The 18,238-nt window shown below is 41.2% G+C and overlaps 3 protein-coding genes across 6 annotated transcripts in view; 1 reads left to right on the forward strand and 2 right to left on the reverse strand.

Moving 5' to 3' along the window:
* LOC124157807 overlaps window positions 1–1,364 on the reverse strand; it is a 6,045-nt gene extending 4,681 nt beyond the window's left edge. The window contains exon 1 of the mRNA XM_046532831.1: window positions 268–1,364. Within this exon, the coding sequence (XP_046388787.1) occupies window positions 294–1,220 (927 nt within the window). The 5' untranslated portion in view covers window positions 1,221–1,364 and the 3' untranslated portion in view covers window positions 268–293. The remainder of the gene's footprint in view (window positions 1–267) is intronic.
* LOC124157808 (ribonuclease Oy) overlaps window positions 1–10,651 on the forward strand; it is a 23,117-nt gene extending 12,466 nt beyond the window's left edge. For all 4 annotated transcript variants that reach the window (XM_046532835.1, XM_046532832.1, XM_046532833.1 and 1 more), the window contains exons 4-5: window positions 3,261–3,633; window positions 10,240–10,651. In XM_046532835.1, coding sequence (XP_046388791.1) covers window positions 3,261–3,633; window positions 10,240–10,515 — 649 coding nt within the window. In that variant the 3' untranslated portion in view covers window positions 10,516–10,651. The remainder of the gene's footprint in view (window positions 1–3,260; window positions 3,634–10,239) is intronic.
* Window positions 10,542–18,213, reverse strand: LOC124157806 (UBX domain-containing protein 1-B). The gene is made up of 7 exons (XM_046532830.1): window positions 18,067–18,213; window positions 17,874–17,927; window positions 17,579–17,794; window positions 17,251–17,502; window positions 12,016–12,250; window positions 10,907–11,087; window positions 10,542–10,832 (listed from the first exon to the last, which is right to left on the reverse strand). The coding sequence occupies exons 1-7, from the start codon at window positions 18,120–18,122 to the stop codon at window positions 10,789–10,791; spliced, it is 1,038 nt and encodes a 345-aa protein (XP_046388786.1). The 5' UTR covers window positions 18,123–18,213; the 3' UTR covers window positions 10,542–10,788.
* Between the last annotated feature and the right edge of the window lie 25 nt (window positions 18,214–18,238).

Consider the following 18,238-nt stretch of genomic DNA (forward strand, 5'->3'; position numbering starts at 1 on the left):
CCCTTCAAAACCGCCCAATGTTTCAACTACTTGCACATTGATTGGATAAACATAACCGCCTAGTTCTAAAGACACCGGCTTCTCACCATAACTTTTCAGCACCCGCCCCGCGACGCCTCGGATGCGATATTGTGACGGCTTCATCCCGCTCCCTCTACACGATCCCCGCACTAATAATGACACTTGGGCCCCAGTGTCTAACAGAAACGAGCACATTTTCCCTTCAACCACCGCTCGCACGACTAAGTCCTTCACTCCCGCACTCACCTGGACGGCTGGAATCAGCACTTCCTTTACCAGGGGTCGGCGCCGGCGGGACGGTCGACCCCTTTGCCGTTTAAATTGGCCGCCCGGCTCGATGACCCCTTCCTGCACTCACGAGCAAAATGGCCCTCCACGCCGCAGCTGTAGCACTTCCCACGGCGTTGGCTGCGACACTCACGGGCGAAATGGCCAGTGCGCCCGCAATTGTAGCACTCACGAGCCGTCACCTGGAACGCTCGACGACTGGGCGATGGATTACGCGGCGTCCTCTCAGCCTCCCGGATTCTCACTGCCGTCGCGACGGCGGCGTCGAAACTCTCGGGCATAGCGAGTCGGCATAGCCTGCCCAATTCGCCCGAAAGGCCCCTCAAGAATGCATCCAAGGCTCGCTGATCAGCCTCGTATCTCATTGCCTCCATCCGCTCCGGAGTTCCGCCGATTTCCGCCGTCCGCGCGTTGATCCGCCTGACTCGATCCGCGAACTCTTCGATGTCCTCCTTCGGCTCCATGTGAATGACTGCTAGGAGCTCTCGGTAGAAACGAGCGGTCTTTTTCGAATGATAGCGGTCGAGGATGATGTTCTTCCATGCCGAGTAAGTGGCCGCCGTCTTACATTCTAGTCTCGTGCGCTCGTACACCGCGGCTTCCCCACCCAGACGTAGCCGCGCGGCGGCGAGCGTTTCCCCATCGCTCCATCCGCTCAGGGACGCCACCTGCTGGACTCGCTCGAGGTAGGCATCGACGTCATCGCCGGGGCGACCATGGAAGGGTTCTATGGAATTTAGGAGGGTGAATTTTGCACTCGCGGGTGAAGCGACCTCCTGCCCTTCTCCCCTGGCGACGACGGCTCTCAAACGCTCGTTCTCAGCACCCAGCTGCTCAAGTTTGTCTGAAAAGTCGTCGATCACCCGTTGGAGGTCCACCTCTTGCCCGCCAAAACTAACCCGACTCGCCATCTCGCCTTAGGTCGTCTCGTGTACTGCCCCTTGATACATATCGATCCCCACTTCGGACACCAGATGTAAGGTTCAGTATATCGATAGCATCAGGGAAAGGCAGGATTAGTTTAAAGGAAAAACTCCATTACTCAAGCAGGTTTATTGGGCACATCCGCACTCTACAGCCGCCAAACACACTCTCTGCTCTTCGTGGACGCAACTCCGATGGCCGTTCTCATAGCACGCCTCTCCGCGTGATATCTCCTCTATCTTCTAACTCGCGGCCACCCAAGAGGCTGCCTTCTGCTGACGCTGCACGGTTCTCACGCATAAGGCGATGGGGAGTGGGGTACGTTACAGGAAGGGTGATAAGACGAGACGCAAACCGCCAATGAAGCGGCCCGTGGGCGGTGGGTGGCGAGAGGTGGAAAAAGGAGGTCACGTCCCATCTTCGTGATACTTACAATACTAGCAATAATATGGAGGAAGAAGTATTGGATATGGAGGAAGAATTGGAGGAAGTATGAACAGTTGGAGGAAATAATGAGGAAAATCCCAGTCAATAAAATCTAGTAGTGATGGCGGATGCTTCAGTTGGGGAAGGGAGGGATGGAAACAAATATAGGAGAATTTGAATTAGGCATTCGGATTGACAGGGGAGATAATGTAGCAGAATTTTGCAGGAGGTAGAAGTTATTCATCACTATCATGGTTTAGTCGTCATAAAGGATGGAGGTACTCATGGAAGAGTCCAGGGGATGTGGTAGATATCAGATCTACATCATGGTAAGACAGAGGTTTAGAAATAGCATAAAAAACTCACGCAGCCTCCCTGCAGCAGTTGCGTACTCAGATCACAACCTTGAGCTTATGTAATGCAACTTAAGATTCAAGAGACTAAATTAGAAAAGCGAGGAAATGGAATGTAGAAGTGCTGTAGGACAATATGAAGAGGGATTATCAGGAACTAGTTAGGAACAGTATCTGGGATATTGGAGGACTGCAGAGGAAGGTTGGAATAAGAATAAAATGGGAATAGTGAAAGTGATGATGTCAGTTGGCTACATTGATGGTAGAAGGATAAAGAAACCATGGAGAATGAAGGAAATGGAGGAGAATGGAGGATAACATAAATGGAGGAGAGAAGAAAGTGGAAGAACGTGGACATAGAGCAGGGCAAAAGGATATATATAGGCAATTAAATAATCAATTACGGCATGAGATTAAGAGGGCAAGGGAGGCATGGTAGAAAAGGCAGTGTGAGGAAATGGAAGAGTTTCAGAAGGCAGGAGAGATAGGTGCTTTGTATGCCAAGGTAAAGTCTCAATCATGCGGCAAAAGAGCCATATCAAAAATTAAGGCTGAAGATGGAAGGATGCTAACCAAACAAGATAAGGTTTAGAATCTGATATGGAGTGCAGCGCTTAATGGTTTGGAAATATGAACACCTAAGAAGCAAGGCTAGAGAATGCTGGAGGTGTTCGAGACGTGGCTGTGAAGAAGAATGGAGAAGGTGAAGTGGAAGAAAAGGCAAAGGTTGTCGACGAAGTGCTGGGCATGGTAGGTGAGGAGAGGCATCCTCTAAATGAGTTATGGAGGAGGTAAAAGGTATGGATACAGATGGGCAGAGAGGTGATGAAAACGGTGTTAGAGGGAAGAATGTTGGGTAAACGAGGGAAAGGAAAGAAGAGGATTTTTGGATTGAAGGAAAGGGAGTAAGCCTCATTATGAATTGAAGAGGGAAGTCCAAGAGTATAGAAGAGACTGCCAGAATACTTGTTAAATACTCCATGCAAACCTACCTTAATCGGTATTATACTTAAATAATAATAATATGTTGGTGGAATATCCTTAATTTCTGAATAACTGGTTAGTGCATGGTTCTTTTTTTCACTACCCACGTTTCTTGTGAATGTCTTTTCCTTTTACTAACTTCTATTTTCGAAGATATTTAATTTAGAATGCTCTGTTAATCTGGTGTTGTGAAGTGCCCTCACTTATCTCCAGAGCTGTAGGTTCAAGTATTGAAACTTATGTGTGGCAATTCTTCCATCCTAGGCCAACCATTTATGGAACTCATAAACCTGGATACTGTAACACAACATGGAAGTTTGATGAAAGCAAAATTTCTCCAATAGAAGATGAGCTGAATAAGTATTGGCCAAATATTCAAAATGGATCCAGTGAAACTTCTCTCTGGGAACATGAATGGGAAAAGCATGGAACTTGTGCTGCTTCACTACCACAGTTGGATGGGGAAATGAAGTATTTCAAGCAAGGCCTTGCATGGGCAAAGAAATATAGCTTAACTGATATGCTGTCATCGAGTGGAATTAATCCCAGTGATGGGAAATATACTGTACAAGATTTGGTAGATGCCATAAAGAGTTCCACAAATAAAAACCCAGCTGTGGAATGCATGACAGATAAGGTAAAGTTTGTTTTTAAAAAGATACATATTAGCTGTGCATTATAAATTTGCTTTCAGTTTTAATTGCAGGATGTCACTTTTTTCATTTTACCTTATTAAATTCCAGATTAATAATCTCAGAAATAATATTCACTCAGTTCTATAAACATCAATGAAGGTGGCTCAATGTATTTGGTGCTAAAAATGTTTTTTTCACTAAGTTTAAGGTATAAATTTAAATATTCAGTCCAGTACATTAAAAATTTTTACTATTTGGAGCCAAAATTTATCCTTTCCTTACTTGATGCTAAGTTGGTAATACTGCTGAACTGCAAACCTGCACCAGAGAATAAAAAACTCTATTGAGCAGTGATGGAATTTCTTCCGTGCTTGTGTAACTGGGACCCATTGAAAGAGTTTTGACCAATGCAATGAATTTTAGTTTAGGGTGATTGAGCTTGCTCCTGCGGAATACGAGAGGTGTTTAGGAAGATGATTCATGAAGTAATATGTAGCCTTCATCTTCTCTGATAAAGGCAATATCATGCATAATCTAGACTAGAAAGCTTGTCAGAAAACATTTGGAAACCCTCATGAAAGAAAGATTCTTTGAAGGTTTTACCTAACACGTTTGCTGCAGAGCTGTATCTCCCTTCACAGGTTCAGACTGGAGGGTCATGGGTGTACTCCATTCTGAGTGGTATGACCCTCTGGTAGGACACACCACACAGAATGGAGTATACCTGTGACCCTCCTTCAAGCCTTTTCCTAGAGGTGGTGCCACACTTGGCAGCCTTTTGCCAATTGAAGAGGGTAGATGGGGAGAGGAGAAAAGAAACATGTGGCATTAACCGTTTTAGCAACCATTGTAGTATGCTGGAGGAACTCCCAGTGTTATATGTCTGGAATGTTGCGCAAGCACACCTCCACAGCCGAGACTCGGCACTGCTGATTTCTGATATATACCGTATAAGCGTGTGTAAGAGGCGCACCTTTTTTCCTAGAAATCGCAGCCGAAAATGAGGGTGCGCCTCTTACACAAACTTCCTATCTCCCCCCCCCCCTCCCCTTCGCCGCTCGCAAGTCCAAGGGGAACTGAGTGGCCTTGGTTTTCAGCGTTAGTTAGTCATCTGAAACCCTAGGTCAAAACAAGCGGCTGACAGGGGAGTTTCTCCCTTAGTGACGTATTTTTAAAATGCTCCTGTTTGCTTTTTTGTAAGCATCACGCCGTCACATCGGTACCCCAGAGGTGAACATGGAAAAAATCGCGCGGTGTTTTTCGCTCCGGAGGGCGCGCTAAATTTACTGCCACGAGTGGGCATCCCGCGGCATTTATACTGCATATAGTAATCAGTTATCAAACGTAGAGAAATGCGAAGTTTTGAAAGACCTACCTGGTTAATAGTCAATATCTGCCTTGCTGAGTAATTTCCATTACGCTGAGGACCTGATTTTTCAAAAATCATCTTCAGACCCTAATATGAGGATGAATGCAACTGAAAATTATATTGGTGTCAAAACCTGCACTTTAAAAAGTTCGAACGAGTGTGTTCATTGTTGGACTAAATTGTGGATAGAAGAAATCAGAAATGCTTATAAGTGAAGAGCGGGGAAGGAGAGGTCGAGGGGAAGGAGCGCGATCCCTCTGTCTTCGAAGCAACGAGGCTACGAGCGAAGGAGCAATGGACGATCACATCCGATCTTGCATGTGACGTCGTTACCTTCAAAGCAAAGGGGCGACGGCGCAGCAATGTGATATACAGTGGAACCTCGTTAAAGCGAGTACGGGCTATAGCGAGACCCCCGCTATTACGAGAGATAGCCGATGCACCGTCAATTGATCCTATTATAAGCATGTTAAAAATTTTGTTTTTACGAGGCCCTTTTGGTGTTGGCTCTCGCCATAGCGAGGGTTTCACCGCCGGGAAAACTTACACCAAGACTCCTTAATCTCTGTAATTGCTAGCGATCTGTCAGAAATGAAGTTAATGGAGTGCTCAGTCTCAAATTTATGTGGTAAACTGTCGTTCGATAAATAAGTAGTTAATTTTGGTGAAAATATTGTGGCATTAGCATTTGCGAATGCTTGATCTTCTTTTGTTCCTCGGGCGGCAGAAAGCAGACGGCAGCATACCCGCATGTCCGTGAGTTGCGTGAATAGAAAGCATTTGATGGCGGACACCATGGCCAAAAAAACACCAAACACGTCTAAGAGATAAAATAAAAATAAAGGAGTAATATGAGGTATATTGGCTATTATTTGCACCACCTCCGGTTAAGCGACAATTCGCTATAGCGAGTGTTTATTGGTGCACCGTGGGGTGTCGTTTTATCGAGGTTGCACTGTATGCAGTTTGCGTTGCCTGAAGTTTCCAGTCCGTCTCGTCTTGTTTGAATGCGCTTATGCTATGCTTGTTTCTTCCGAAATTGTGCTGTTAGGACTATTTTGAATATTAGTAGCCTTGTTGTAACTATAAATCTTTGTGTCAAACAATTAGGGCTTAAAAAACTTAAATTTTGTCAGATATTCGTCGCGTTAGATCTCTTTCTTTTATTGAACCTCGTGCGTGTCATACAATTATTGAAAGCTATCGAGATATCTTCGGGCTCAGTAGATGACTCACCTAGCATTTGGCCTCCAGAAACTGGGAGATCGATCAAGGTCAGTTGGTGAGACGGGGTAGGGTTGAAACACGTTTCCATTGTTCCCCTGTTACTTGGTATTTTCCTATTTTCCTGTGGGGTCTCAGAAAGGAAAAAAAAACGGCAGAGGCATGTAGGCTGATGTAGGGCCGAGTGTGGCTCCGTTAAATCTATGACGTGGTTATTATCCTACGGCACTGAGATTGCCCTAATTGTTGTCCAAGCTCTTGGGAAGGTTCATGCTATGTGCCTTTCCTGTTTTTCCTTAAAAATTTCCACGGCTGCAATTCTATCGCAATACCCCTGCGAGAGCATTTAAACAAAATTGTTCGTGAATAGGACAAGCATTGTAGAGCAACGGCGTATGTGAAGGGAGGATCGGAACTTTTTCTACTCCCTCTTATGCCGCTATTACCGCCGCAGTAATCAAAATTTCCTCTTTCAATTTTTATTGAAAGAGGAAAATTCGATAACTGCCGAAATTCCAGGCGTACGTCTGCAACACTGCACGATAGTATTAAAAAAATGCCGCAAATTTTTTTTCTTCATAGCTTCAATGCTCAAAATAGGGGTGCGCCTATTACACATGTGCGCCTCTTACACACGCTTATACGGTATATGTAACTGTCGCAAGCTGGTCATCATACTGAGGGCAGTATATGGAGGAGCCAACTGGGAAGGCCGCCCAGATGGCTATAATCGCATTTTTTTTCAGCTTAGTTGTCAAACTGTTCTGGAGTGACACCAGTAAGTGGGGTCATGTCGATACTTCCACTGCACAATCACTCAACAATCTCCCACTGAATAAAATGTGCTCATCAAGTAGCCCTAGTAGTACTAGATGAGTGGATTTGATTTGGTGGGCAATTGTTGAGCATTTGTGCAGTGGAGGTATCAATGTAACACCATGAATGTATGAATTTCATACAAAGTGGCATACTAATAGGTTTGCTCTGACCATAAATGGTGGACTAAGTTGCAGATGGTTGGCTATATCATGTGGCAACACTGAAGTCTCAGTTAGGTCGTACCTAACTGAGGTTACCATAGAGTATCATAGGTTATCATGTATAGTTCAGGCATGCCAAATTTTTGTGTCTTAACTTCCTCATTATGCAAAATGGCAACAGCTTCAATGGCTGACTGCTGGGAGCAATGTGCAGCTATGTATGAAGTTTTGTTTTTTGTTGGGGAAAACTCCCGCAGGAACTCTAGTGATGCTTAAAACTGCTTATGGGGATAGTGCTCTGAGTTAAACACGTGTCTATGACTGGTTTTCACGTTTCAAGAATCGACAGATGTTGATTGATGACCATCCTCGTTCAGGGCACCCGTCAATATCAAGAACGGACCACAATGTCGCAAAAATCCACTCCCTCGTTCAAGAAGATCGTTGCCAAACTATAGACGAACTTTGTAGATATTTTGCAAAGGTTAAGGGAAAATATCTGGAAGAAAAGAACAGATCTTAGGCACACAGGTGATTGGTTCTTCCACCACGACAATGCACCCACCCACACTATGCTGTCCATGAAGCGGTTTTGACAAAAAACGGCATGATGCCAATTGTTCACCAGAAGTTTCCACCTGTGTTTCCATCACCCCCTACTCACCAGAAGTTTCCACCTGTGACTCTTTTTATTTCCGAGACTGAAAAAGGATACAAAAGGAAAACGTTTTGGGACTGTAGATGAGGTAAAACAAAAATCGCTAGAAGGCCTAAAGAACATTGACTTAAGTGAATTAGAAAATTGTTTTGAACGGTCAAAGAAACGATTAGATAAATGTGTTGCAGTCAATGAGGATTACCTTGAAGGTGATAAAAATTTGGTCGGAAAATATGGATTAATAAAAAAGTTATTGCAAAGTTCCCGTTATTTTTGGGTCCCCCCTCGTATAGTCTCATATGGTCAATCAAGCAACTGTTCAGTGTAGCAGAAGTATGATGAGTAAATGTTTCATAGGTATTCTGCCAGTTGAGCAACAGCACTTGCAATTGAAAATGCATTGAGTAAAAGAAAATAGTATTAAGAAGTGGCCTCCCCATAGCTGTATACATATATTTCAGATACCGATGTTGTATTCAAAGCCTGTTGGCACCAATACGAATTAGCAGGTAGAAATCTGATTCATAATCACTCAAAGACATGGGTGCATGCAAATCCTAATTGAATTACAGTAGACTCGTTATTACGAAGTTCACGGGACCGAAAAACTGGAGGTTCGTAATAAAGAAGTTTGTATGAATGTTTCTTTGAGGAATCATCGCAAAAGGCCTACTTTATCAAAATTTCTTGTCTCTTCAATCTCCCGTCATTAAAGTCGTACTGCTGAATAGCTTCAGTCATGTGTATTATATACACAATTAAATTACTAGCAAATATGTATAAACAAGCATGTTCATTCAATTTTACCTATAGAAGAATGCGGTATGATGCATTGATATCTTCCCAAATACCGTAAGTCCTGGATATACGATACGATGCATGCTGAGACATTGAAGTTGTTAAACCTATGCAAGGCATGGAAGAGATCGGTTATCCTGCACAATGCAACACCGCATCATAATTGTGTGTTCACTCACCATTGCGACTAACTGATTGGGCTGGACATGCGGCACAGCCGGAACCGAAAAAAATTGCTCACCGCATGAAGGAAGAATGGGCGAAACACTGAACAGTTCCTCACTTCACCCTGGATTAAATGATCCTTAGTTCAGATTATGCCCAAAGTGCAAGTTCCTCTATGCTAGCAATAACTACTGAAGAAAGAACCATAATTGACACTCTTGGGCAAACTTATTGAGGAGAACTTAAATGTGGCACAATGATTGTGTAGGGTGCATATCTGATCAAAACGCCATTGATTATTCGGGGAAATTCTTGATAAAGTTCTTTTCGTAACTGTCGGGACCAGGAGGTTCGTAATTACATTTCTTTTGCTATAGATTGGATTGGCCTTTTCATCGGGACTAACGATTTGCTCCTTAACAACGAGAACTTCGTATTGAGGTTGTTCGTAGTAACGAGTCTACTGTAATATCTTTTTCACTTTATGCATTGATTTTTTTGCGTTCGTGTGCATGCATTTATATGCCTCATTTTTCAATATTTGGCAAATCAAAGGGATTTTTTAATATTTAAGATCTCTTTCAAATCGGAACAGGTAAAGAAGGATGTAAAAGAGAAGATATATGTAGGTGTGAAAAGATTAGCTGATAGGGTAATTGAGTGGAGAGCTGCATCAAACCAATCTTAGGATTGTTGACCAGTGATGACAATTTAAGATCTCAAGGCAAGATATAATTTAGGTAAGAATATAATTTTTTTTATTAATGGCACTTGCTATTGAAAATGTATTGAGCAAAAGAAAATGACATTAAGAAGTGGCCACCTCAGATAGGTCTTTGGAATTTCCTGCAAACATGCAGTTACTCTTGAGAGCATTCGATAGAAGGCAAACTTTAGTATCTCATTTTTTCCAACCCACTGTGGAATACGGAATGAGTACAATCCTCTTCTCTTGAAAATTATCCATTACCCAAAACCTTGTCTCTCTTCCATGGTCATTTCCAGTTTCCAGAAATGTTTTTTTGTTTGGATATCAGGTCCATAGCATAATACATTAAATAGGTCCCTTTTAAACCAGCATTGAAGCAAGGCTCTCAATCTTTGGTCCATTTGGTCTCTGGTGTGGGGCATGTCCTGATGGCATTTCCTATTTGGTTCTGTAGGACTTGAAAAAATTTCATTTCCTACTTTTTATTGTCCAGTGTAGTACAGAGCTTAACCATGATGTTCCTCTTCCAGTTTGCAGACAGAAACCACAATGTATATCTGTTAATGTGAATAGGTTGAAATTTTTATGTTTTCTCAACTGTATTGCCTCTATTGAAAATTAAATTAGTAAAATAGACTTGATCTTAAGTTTTATCAAAGATATTATTCTTGTGAAAGTCACTAATTTTTGTATCTCACATTGCAGGAAACAGGGGAAGAATATTTGCTTGAAATTCGGATATGTTTTGACAAGAAATTGGAGTTGATTGATTGTGATGGTATTGAGCCTCTTCAACAGGGTCTACTGACAAATTGTGCTCCATCAAAAGAGGTTTTTTATCCTTCAAATGTGCCACCAGTTCACAAGAAACCTCCATTATCTGATAATATCATAAGAGAAGGTAATGCGAAGAAACAGAAAATAAGCTACCTTGACACTTTGTTGAGGATTATTACTTTTCTCCAGTGGCTTACTTTATGAGGATGATGTGAAAAAATACAACAAAATGGATTGTTGTGTCAAATTTATTGGCTGTATTCCATTGGATCTTTTCTTTATACAGTCTTAAATAAGGCTCTTTGAAATTAAAAAGTTAAATAATATTCATGAGAAACCATTCACAAATTAAAAAAAGGCTGTGCTCAAAGATTTTTATTTTTGAAGCACCATGTTGAAAATTTACAAGTGTTTGTATATATTTTTAATAAAGAAAGAATTTTATCTTCAACATTGCTGGAAATGGCTGGATATCCATCAATTAGTTTTAGTAACTATAACAACAGCAGAAGGCACTAATCCTGTAAATAAAGAAAATTAATAAGCTGGATGTGATTCTAACTGTATCACCATTAAGAAGTAATTATTAGCTTACCAAGAATATCCAAGGGCTTTTCATAATCTTCATCAGTAAAAACCTTCCTAGGAAATGGTGTCATCAATGAAAAAGGTCCATTTAGATCAGTCCTGTTCATCTCTACATACAGTCTGACAGCCGACAGCTGTTCTTTGGCACCAAAGGTTTGAGTCAGTGCCTCACCATTGGTCAAGCGAATCTAAAATTAAATGAATCAATGGTACATATATTATAATAGAACACATCAATGTAATTAAATAATTATGGATGAGTATTCTCAGTTTTCCATTTCTGAATTCTTGAACTTAAAATCAGGATCAAAATCACAAAGAATCTGCACTGGAGTAAGATTTTACACTTCCCCGGGAAACAGAATATTAAAATTTTTCTCGGGATTCCGCGCAGGTAAGATTTTCTAAGAGCGCCGATGTTTTGGGTTCTGACTAGTCACCCACTCTCACGGCTACTGAATGAATATTTGAGGTGACCGTTGAAGCTCAGCATCAGGAGGGGCGGAATTGGTCGAGTCCCAAATGTTGTCGTGGAGGACCGTGGACCAGCGTAGACTTAGCTATGGAATTCATAATTCTTTTAAGAGTTCGATTCCAAGAGCTGCTGATCAAATATCCAGTGTCTCTGTTGACATTTTTATTTTCCAGTCTTACCTCTATGGCCTCTTTAGTTAAACGATCCCAAAATTGATTTGATTGCCATAAAACTCTGGTGTCATCCTACCTTATTTCATCGGTACTTGACCAATCCCACCCCTCCTGATGCTGAGCTTCAATGGTCACGTCAAATATTCATTCAGTGGCTATGAGAATGGGTAAGGAGTCTGAACCCGAAACGTCGGAGCTCTTAGAAAATCTTACCCGCACGAAATCCCGAGAAAAGTTTAAACATTCTGTTCGCCGGGAAAGTGTAAAATAACCACCAATAAATAAGTGCACCAAATAACTTGTGCACATCATTGCACTGCACCAGTTGAATTTATTTTCTTGACAAAAATCATGGACCGAATGAGGTTATTCAATTGTTATGATTGAAAGTGAAAAGGTACTGTGGTACAGAAAAATGAAAAAAATAAGTTCTTGTTTTCTTGAGACTAACACAAATCATTCACTCACTTGCAACTTTGTCTCATTATAATTCCTCTGAGCTGGAGCTGGGCAAGGTGAAGCTGTTGGTGCAGGTGTTGGAGGTGCAGGCTCAGGAGCTGCTCCACCTCCCATCCCAAATTTTTTGCGTCGAGCAGCTTTGTCTTCCTCAATTTGATCCTTAACCCTCTGGCGGGCTAATTTTTCTTCCATTTTCTCTCGCTTCCTCAATTCAACAATCTTTTTCATTTCTTCCTCTTCAATCCTGGATGCATAAAAATGATTTCAGCAACGAGTTGATATAAAATAGTCAAATATTACCCCACTGACGAGTCAAGAAGCATATAAAGTAACATGACAAGATTATAATAAGCTGAGCAAATCTTTACATAGGAAAGCAAATTCAATCAATCAATGTATAACATAAGCCAGCAATATTTAAATAACTGCTCCCCAACCATTTCCATGAGATTCAGGGTCAATGCTAAGGCTGAACCCCAGCCATGATGCATCAAAAGTCAAAACTGCCTACAAGTCTGAAATTTTAATACTTTGTTACATTACATAGCATATGCTACATTTTGGGCATGAACATGACATTCATATATATGGCGCTGAATCTTTATTCAAGATAAAATAGTAACACATTCTCTTCTAACTCGAAGAACCTGAAAACACAGCATGATGAATTCGATCCAGAGTAGGTTGACTAAGGAACTACATACCTATGTTTAGTTTTCAAATTATACAGACTTTTTAACCAAAATATTTTATGACCGTATGGATATGAGCCCAAAATTGGAAATAGTCATCAAAAGCTAGTACTTTTTAAGGTGAGTATGCAAGCAGTAGGTGTACACGCACATGGATGTTCTAAACATGGCCTCTACATTGAAGTGAAAAAATTTTTCTTTAAAAGCCATATTTGATTGACCTTAGTCAGTTGCTGGTTGGATACATGTGTCCCCAAGCATCTACTTTAAAAGCTTTCAACTAAGAGACGGGAATGTGAGGACGAGTGATTATAAAGCATTTAGATTTTTACAGTTGGGTACAAAAATTATTACAGGCTTCTGGTGCCTTCAGCAAACTTATGAGATTGGAATAAGTACAGAAGAGGAAGAGGGTTTGGGTTCGTGTAGTAGCTAGTGTAGGCCTCACATCCAGCATGTCCAGGTTCAAATCCTTGTGGAGATTTTTAAGAGATTACCCCATCCCTACTTGACTGCTTATGTTAGCATAGGGCACTTCAAGTACAACTTTCCATCTGTCAAATGGGACATTAAGCCATGGTCCCTTTGGGACCTTTCATTAAGCGCAAGCTCATGCTGCCTTTGGGTTTCTCTTCAACCTTAGTTCTCTACCGTTCCCTGAGACACAAATGACCTTAGCTGACAGCCACCTCCTCCAAATAATGTACCCATGAGAAGTAAGAAAAATACTGAAGCCAAGGTTAAAGAGTGAAGGATGATCACAAATGGATGGAATGACACTAGTCTCTCTCATTTACAAACTTCTACTTTATGAAATGACAAAGCAAAGCAAAACCTCAACATGTTCATCACTGATGTCTCCACTAAAAAAATCTCAAATTTAAAAATGGCATTCCAATGAATTTTCAAGGATCAGGCAGATTAAAACACTACAATTTCTTGGCTTTAAGTTTAGGTAAGTAAGCCCTCTTTCCTTACCCATATTTACTCAGCCAAATCCTTAAGTAAACAAGTCATGGCCAGTAGCTCTTCTCATTTCTACATATGTACGGGCATGATTACCCTGGACAGTCCTCTCCTGTGAAAATCAGGGCGTTTCTCAGAATCTAACTCTCAGAATAATGTAAGGCGACTTTCAGACTAAGGGAATTGTTGCAGTCCAATGGGGACGATAACATGCCACAAATTAAACTGACCATGAGCCAATATGGAGCCTTTCAGATGTATGTATGACATAAAGAAGGACTATCTCATTGTGGCCTAATGCCAATCAACCCCTCGTATAGGGCAAATATCCTCCTTTTCCATCCCCTCTTTCAACAACAATATACTCCTTATACTTCTGTTTGTCTAAAAGAGCTTTAGATAATATTGTTATAATCTAATAGGCCAAACACAGCACATGATACTATACACATTAAGTGAGTAGCGTGCCAGTCTGCAAAGTCACACTTCAGGGTCCAGTCGCACCAAGTGCTACAGTGTTGGGCTTTGGTGTTTTTGACCGAGAATTCCAGCATGCACATTTTAGACTTGGTCCCAGCACTGTAGCTGTAACTCAACGGGCAAGCCACACTATATAGAGGCCGTGGAGTTCACTTCTTGAGCACTCATGATGCAGTACATGTCTAACAGGGAATGAGACACGTGAGTACATAATTACTTCATAACAAGTGTTTCTAATGACCCTCTCCAGCAACAGGTGCATCACTATGACAGACAACAGCACCACAATGATAGATGACAAGGCACCGACCAGGAGCACAGTAGAGTCAACCTGGCTGTTTAACAGGCAGGTTGGCACTGCTAGTAAATTATATTATATCAGGAAGGGTGGGACACTTTGAACTGAAGATATTCCTGATATGAACATTTCCAAATAAATAATGGCCATGGAAGTTGCATTCAGTCCCCAGTCAGGGAATCAGAGAATGATTGGAACAGGAGGAGACTCAGACCAGACAGGCATGAAATTTGCCTCAGGTCTGCTGTAATACAACTGCACTTGCAGCAAAATTAACCTCTTTTTAAGTATAATGGGATCCCTACTGATCACAATGACAACATGGGGAGAGGGAGGGTGGCAAGAGAGAATAAATAAAGGCCTTGGATTTTGATTGAATGATACCATGGCCAGTTTATTCACATCGTCATTGCTGTGGTGTATTTAAAGCCACTTCATCCACAATAGCTTGATCAATGCTCAGAATAATATTTCACTGTTTAGAGATTCAATTATAGGTTAGCTCATTATGGACATTCTAAGTGATATTTTTAACTCCATAAGGAGTGTCATCATTGAGTTTGTTTATATTGTTCCCATTATCATTCAAATACTGGCCTAAAAAAGTGAGTGGAGTGATATTTTTGAGAGTAATCACATGCCTGCCCAGTGAAAAATATTTCCATACATGCAATCCCCAACACACAATTTCTTCCAAAACTGATAAAGTTTCTGAAATCAGAACCTTTGGTCCCTTCAACTTTGTAAATTATCAATTCTATTACATATATCAGTTTCTTGATAATCTGTAAGAACACCCCACACTCACCCCTCCATTTCAGCACAGATAAACAGACCTTTAAGGTATTTAATATTTTGAAAATCCAAGAACAATTTCATGGATAGGACCACTTGTGGGTGAGATCTGAATGTATAAAGGCTTTGAGTATGAAGATACATACATTCCTTTCTACCAGGTTATTGTCACATGCATTGACTTTAGTGGACAACCACTTCCATTCCAGCAGCTGTCTTCATGTCAAAATAGGAAAACTGGGCAGATCCTTGTGGGCCACTGTCATAAGTGAGAGCTTCACAAACCTGCATATGTGCATGAGTCCCACACAGAATTTTGTTCTTTAGAGTAAATCTGCATTGAGAATGAGTATGCATTTCTGAATTCTATTATTTTTGCCTGATTGCACCATTGAGACCTATGCGGAAATTTGTTCCCTTGGCAAATCTGCCACATGTGTAGGTGGGCTTGCATGAGTATTTGTTTTATATGCAGTTCTTTCAGTTTTAATTGCTGTATTTCTCCCCACTAACATCTTGTCTAACTTCTCAAACACCCCCTGTTTTTCCCAGCAAGAGTACAACCTTGGGGAATTTAATTCTTTCAACTGGGCAGATTCTTGTCCAACTGGGAGTCAAGGCTGCCAGTATAGGCAATCAATAGGCAGCAGGACAGGTTGGAGGACCCGCTTTCATGCTCGGTGGAGAATGTTGAAGTTATTAAGAGGTTTTTTTTATTTTTATCCACTCCCTCATTAAATGAGGATCACAAATTAGTGGTTACATTCAGCAATGATCTTTGCCTACTTTAAGTTGATAATGTGTCCTGACTCGGGTCAAGCATGTGCTATAATGGCTGAGAGACAGAAGAGCTGGTTCTTCATTTGAATTTGGCGCTTTTGTAGAAACTTGTCGTGACCTTCCAATTTGTTTTACATGTATTATTTCTCACAGCTACACTTAGCATAGTAGACTACCACGCATAGGCTTTATGAGATGTTGGATTGCTTATCAAAATTTTGGTTCCCTTCCAGTAATTACCACTGATCATTACATTGTATTTGGCCTCAATATCTTCTAAGCAGATCCAAATACATGATGTTTAACAGTGAAGACAGCAGGTTTTTTCATTTACTACTGGTAACTCTATGGTCCACTACTGCACCATAACCCATTTCTCTATCAATGCCATTTTCTTGAGAATGTCTGCCTTTTTCGCAATCACTTGTGATTAGGTTGAGCAGCGGATGACTCTTTTCAGTATTTAGGGCTCTGCACCTGAGATGGAGTGGGCTCAATGGATGAAAGTATTGATCACATATGATGTTTTCTGTGCAGAATAGTGAGTATCCAAGTAGCAGTATCAATGTGGGTTCCTGTAGCATACAGAATGGGCCAGGCTTTCATCCCTCATCTAGACACCCAGAAATGAGAGGCTGCTTTCTTCTTCTATTTCCAGGGTAAACTTGATAGCTGGATATTATGCATTAAGATGTTTGAAGAAGATTGTGATTAAATAAGAAAAATGCATCACCAATACATTGAAACCCTAAATTGGTTCCATCACTTCAACTGGAGGATAGCTGCAAGAATGGTGCTGAAACTGCTGTCCACCATAGTCAAAACATGACGGTAACCCAGACGAGATGAATATCTTTCAACAGCACACAACATCATGGAAATCTTTGCAGTAGCCTTTAGACATCTTTCTACAAAATCCTCTTATTAGAAAGTGTCCACAAGAAGGAACTGGTCACCTTCTCTGAATGTGTGAAAATAACATGCCGGTTGAGTAGTACATGGCGATAAATTACTTTCGAAAAGTACAAACCTTAGGGTTATATGACAGTGGGGTAGTGGGGTTTCAAGTAAGTGGACATAGATCATTAACCATAGATCATGAGGTGATCCATAACTATGCCATTTTTCATGGTAATTCTTGATGAATCCACAAATTTCAGTATTTAAGCATGTACATCAGGCATTTTTCTCCTGGAAAGTACCTAAAAAAAGAAGGCCTAGAAGAAAGCATACCTTTTTTTCGCTGCCACAATTTCTTTCCCCGATCTTATTCTCATCTTTTCCCTTTCCAATGCATCCTTTTTCTCTTGCTCCTCCCTTTCTTTTCTCTTTTGCTTCAACTTTTCTTCTATTTTCTTGAGCTGCTCTTTTTTCTCTTCTTCGGTTAATGGTTTCTTTTCTTCAACAGATTCTGAAAAACTACTGTGGCCAGATTTGGCAGCATGATACTCCACCTCTAATTGCGTAGCAAAAAGTTTGTTGCACCTTGGAAAAAGAAGAAGATAATCACATGAAGACTTACAACAAAATATGTGGGTGATACATACGTCTGAACACATACTCATCGCATTTCAGAGACTTGGCACTCATTTCAGCACTTCCATCAGCTGAGACGGAAGGCTCGCCAGAATTTTCCTCAGGACAGGAAGCCTCAGCTTCAACTTCCTCACTTTTCTCTTCCTTTTTAGATTGCTCGCTTGGGATGCATAATTTTAAGGTACCCGGAGGGGGATCACTCTGAGCAGGTTCAATGGGCTCATCTGCATGAGCTAATAGCCTAAGAATAAAAGAAATTAAGATCTATGCCAGGACCTAAGGAACGAAATCGTCATTTCTCAATCAAATATCCTGCTTACCAATCCATTGCAGGCTCTAATCCAGCATTTCCAGTAAATGACAGCGCTCTGTCTCTGTAAACCACAAAAAACGTTTGTATAAGAGAACGATTTTACCAAGAAGGTTGCCATTACATGACATGCCATCTAAGACAGTGATACAATTGCATATTCAGAGGATATCAGAAACACTTGCACCACCAAGCATACAAACATTCTCTCCCTGGAGAAACCCATGTCTTCTAATAATTTAATATCCTGAGAGGACATTCCTATCCACGAATGATTATCAGCCGGCAAAATTATGTAAACAGCTTGAATCAATTTTAGGAGAACAAATGCGCTAAGCGACGCAAGAGTCATCTATATTTCACTCAGCGGACGGC

Source organism: Ischnura elegans, chromosome 4 (genome assembly GCF_921293095.1).
Source record: "Ischnura elegans chromosome 4, ioIscEleg1.1, whole genome shotgun sequence".
NCBI lineage: Eukaryota > Metazoa > Arthropoda > Insecta > Odonata > Coenagrionidae > Ischnura > Ischnura elegans.

What these genes read in the sequence shown, in the direction of transcription:
- LOC124157806 (XM_046532830.1), bottom strand. Translation starts at nt 18,122, where the DNA reads ATGTCCTCTCAGGATATTAAATTATTAGAAGACATGGGTTTCTCCAGG. An exon ending in AAGTCTCTGAAATGCGATGA is followed by an intron (nt 17,503 to 17,578) that starts GTATGTGTTCAG and finishes TCTTTTTCCAAG; the next exon opens with GTGCAACAAACTTTTTGCTA. An exon ending in ATAATGAGACAAAGTTGCAA is followed by an intron (nt 11,088 to 12,015) that starts GTGAGTGAATGA and finishes ATTTAATTTTAG; the next exon opens with ATTCGCTTGACCAATGGTGA.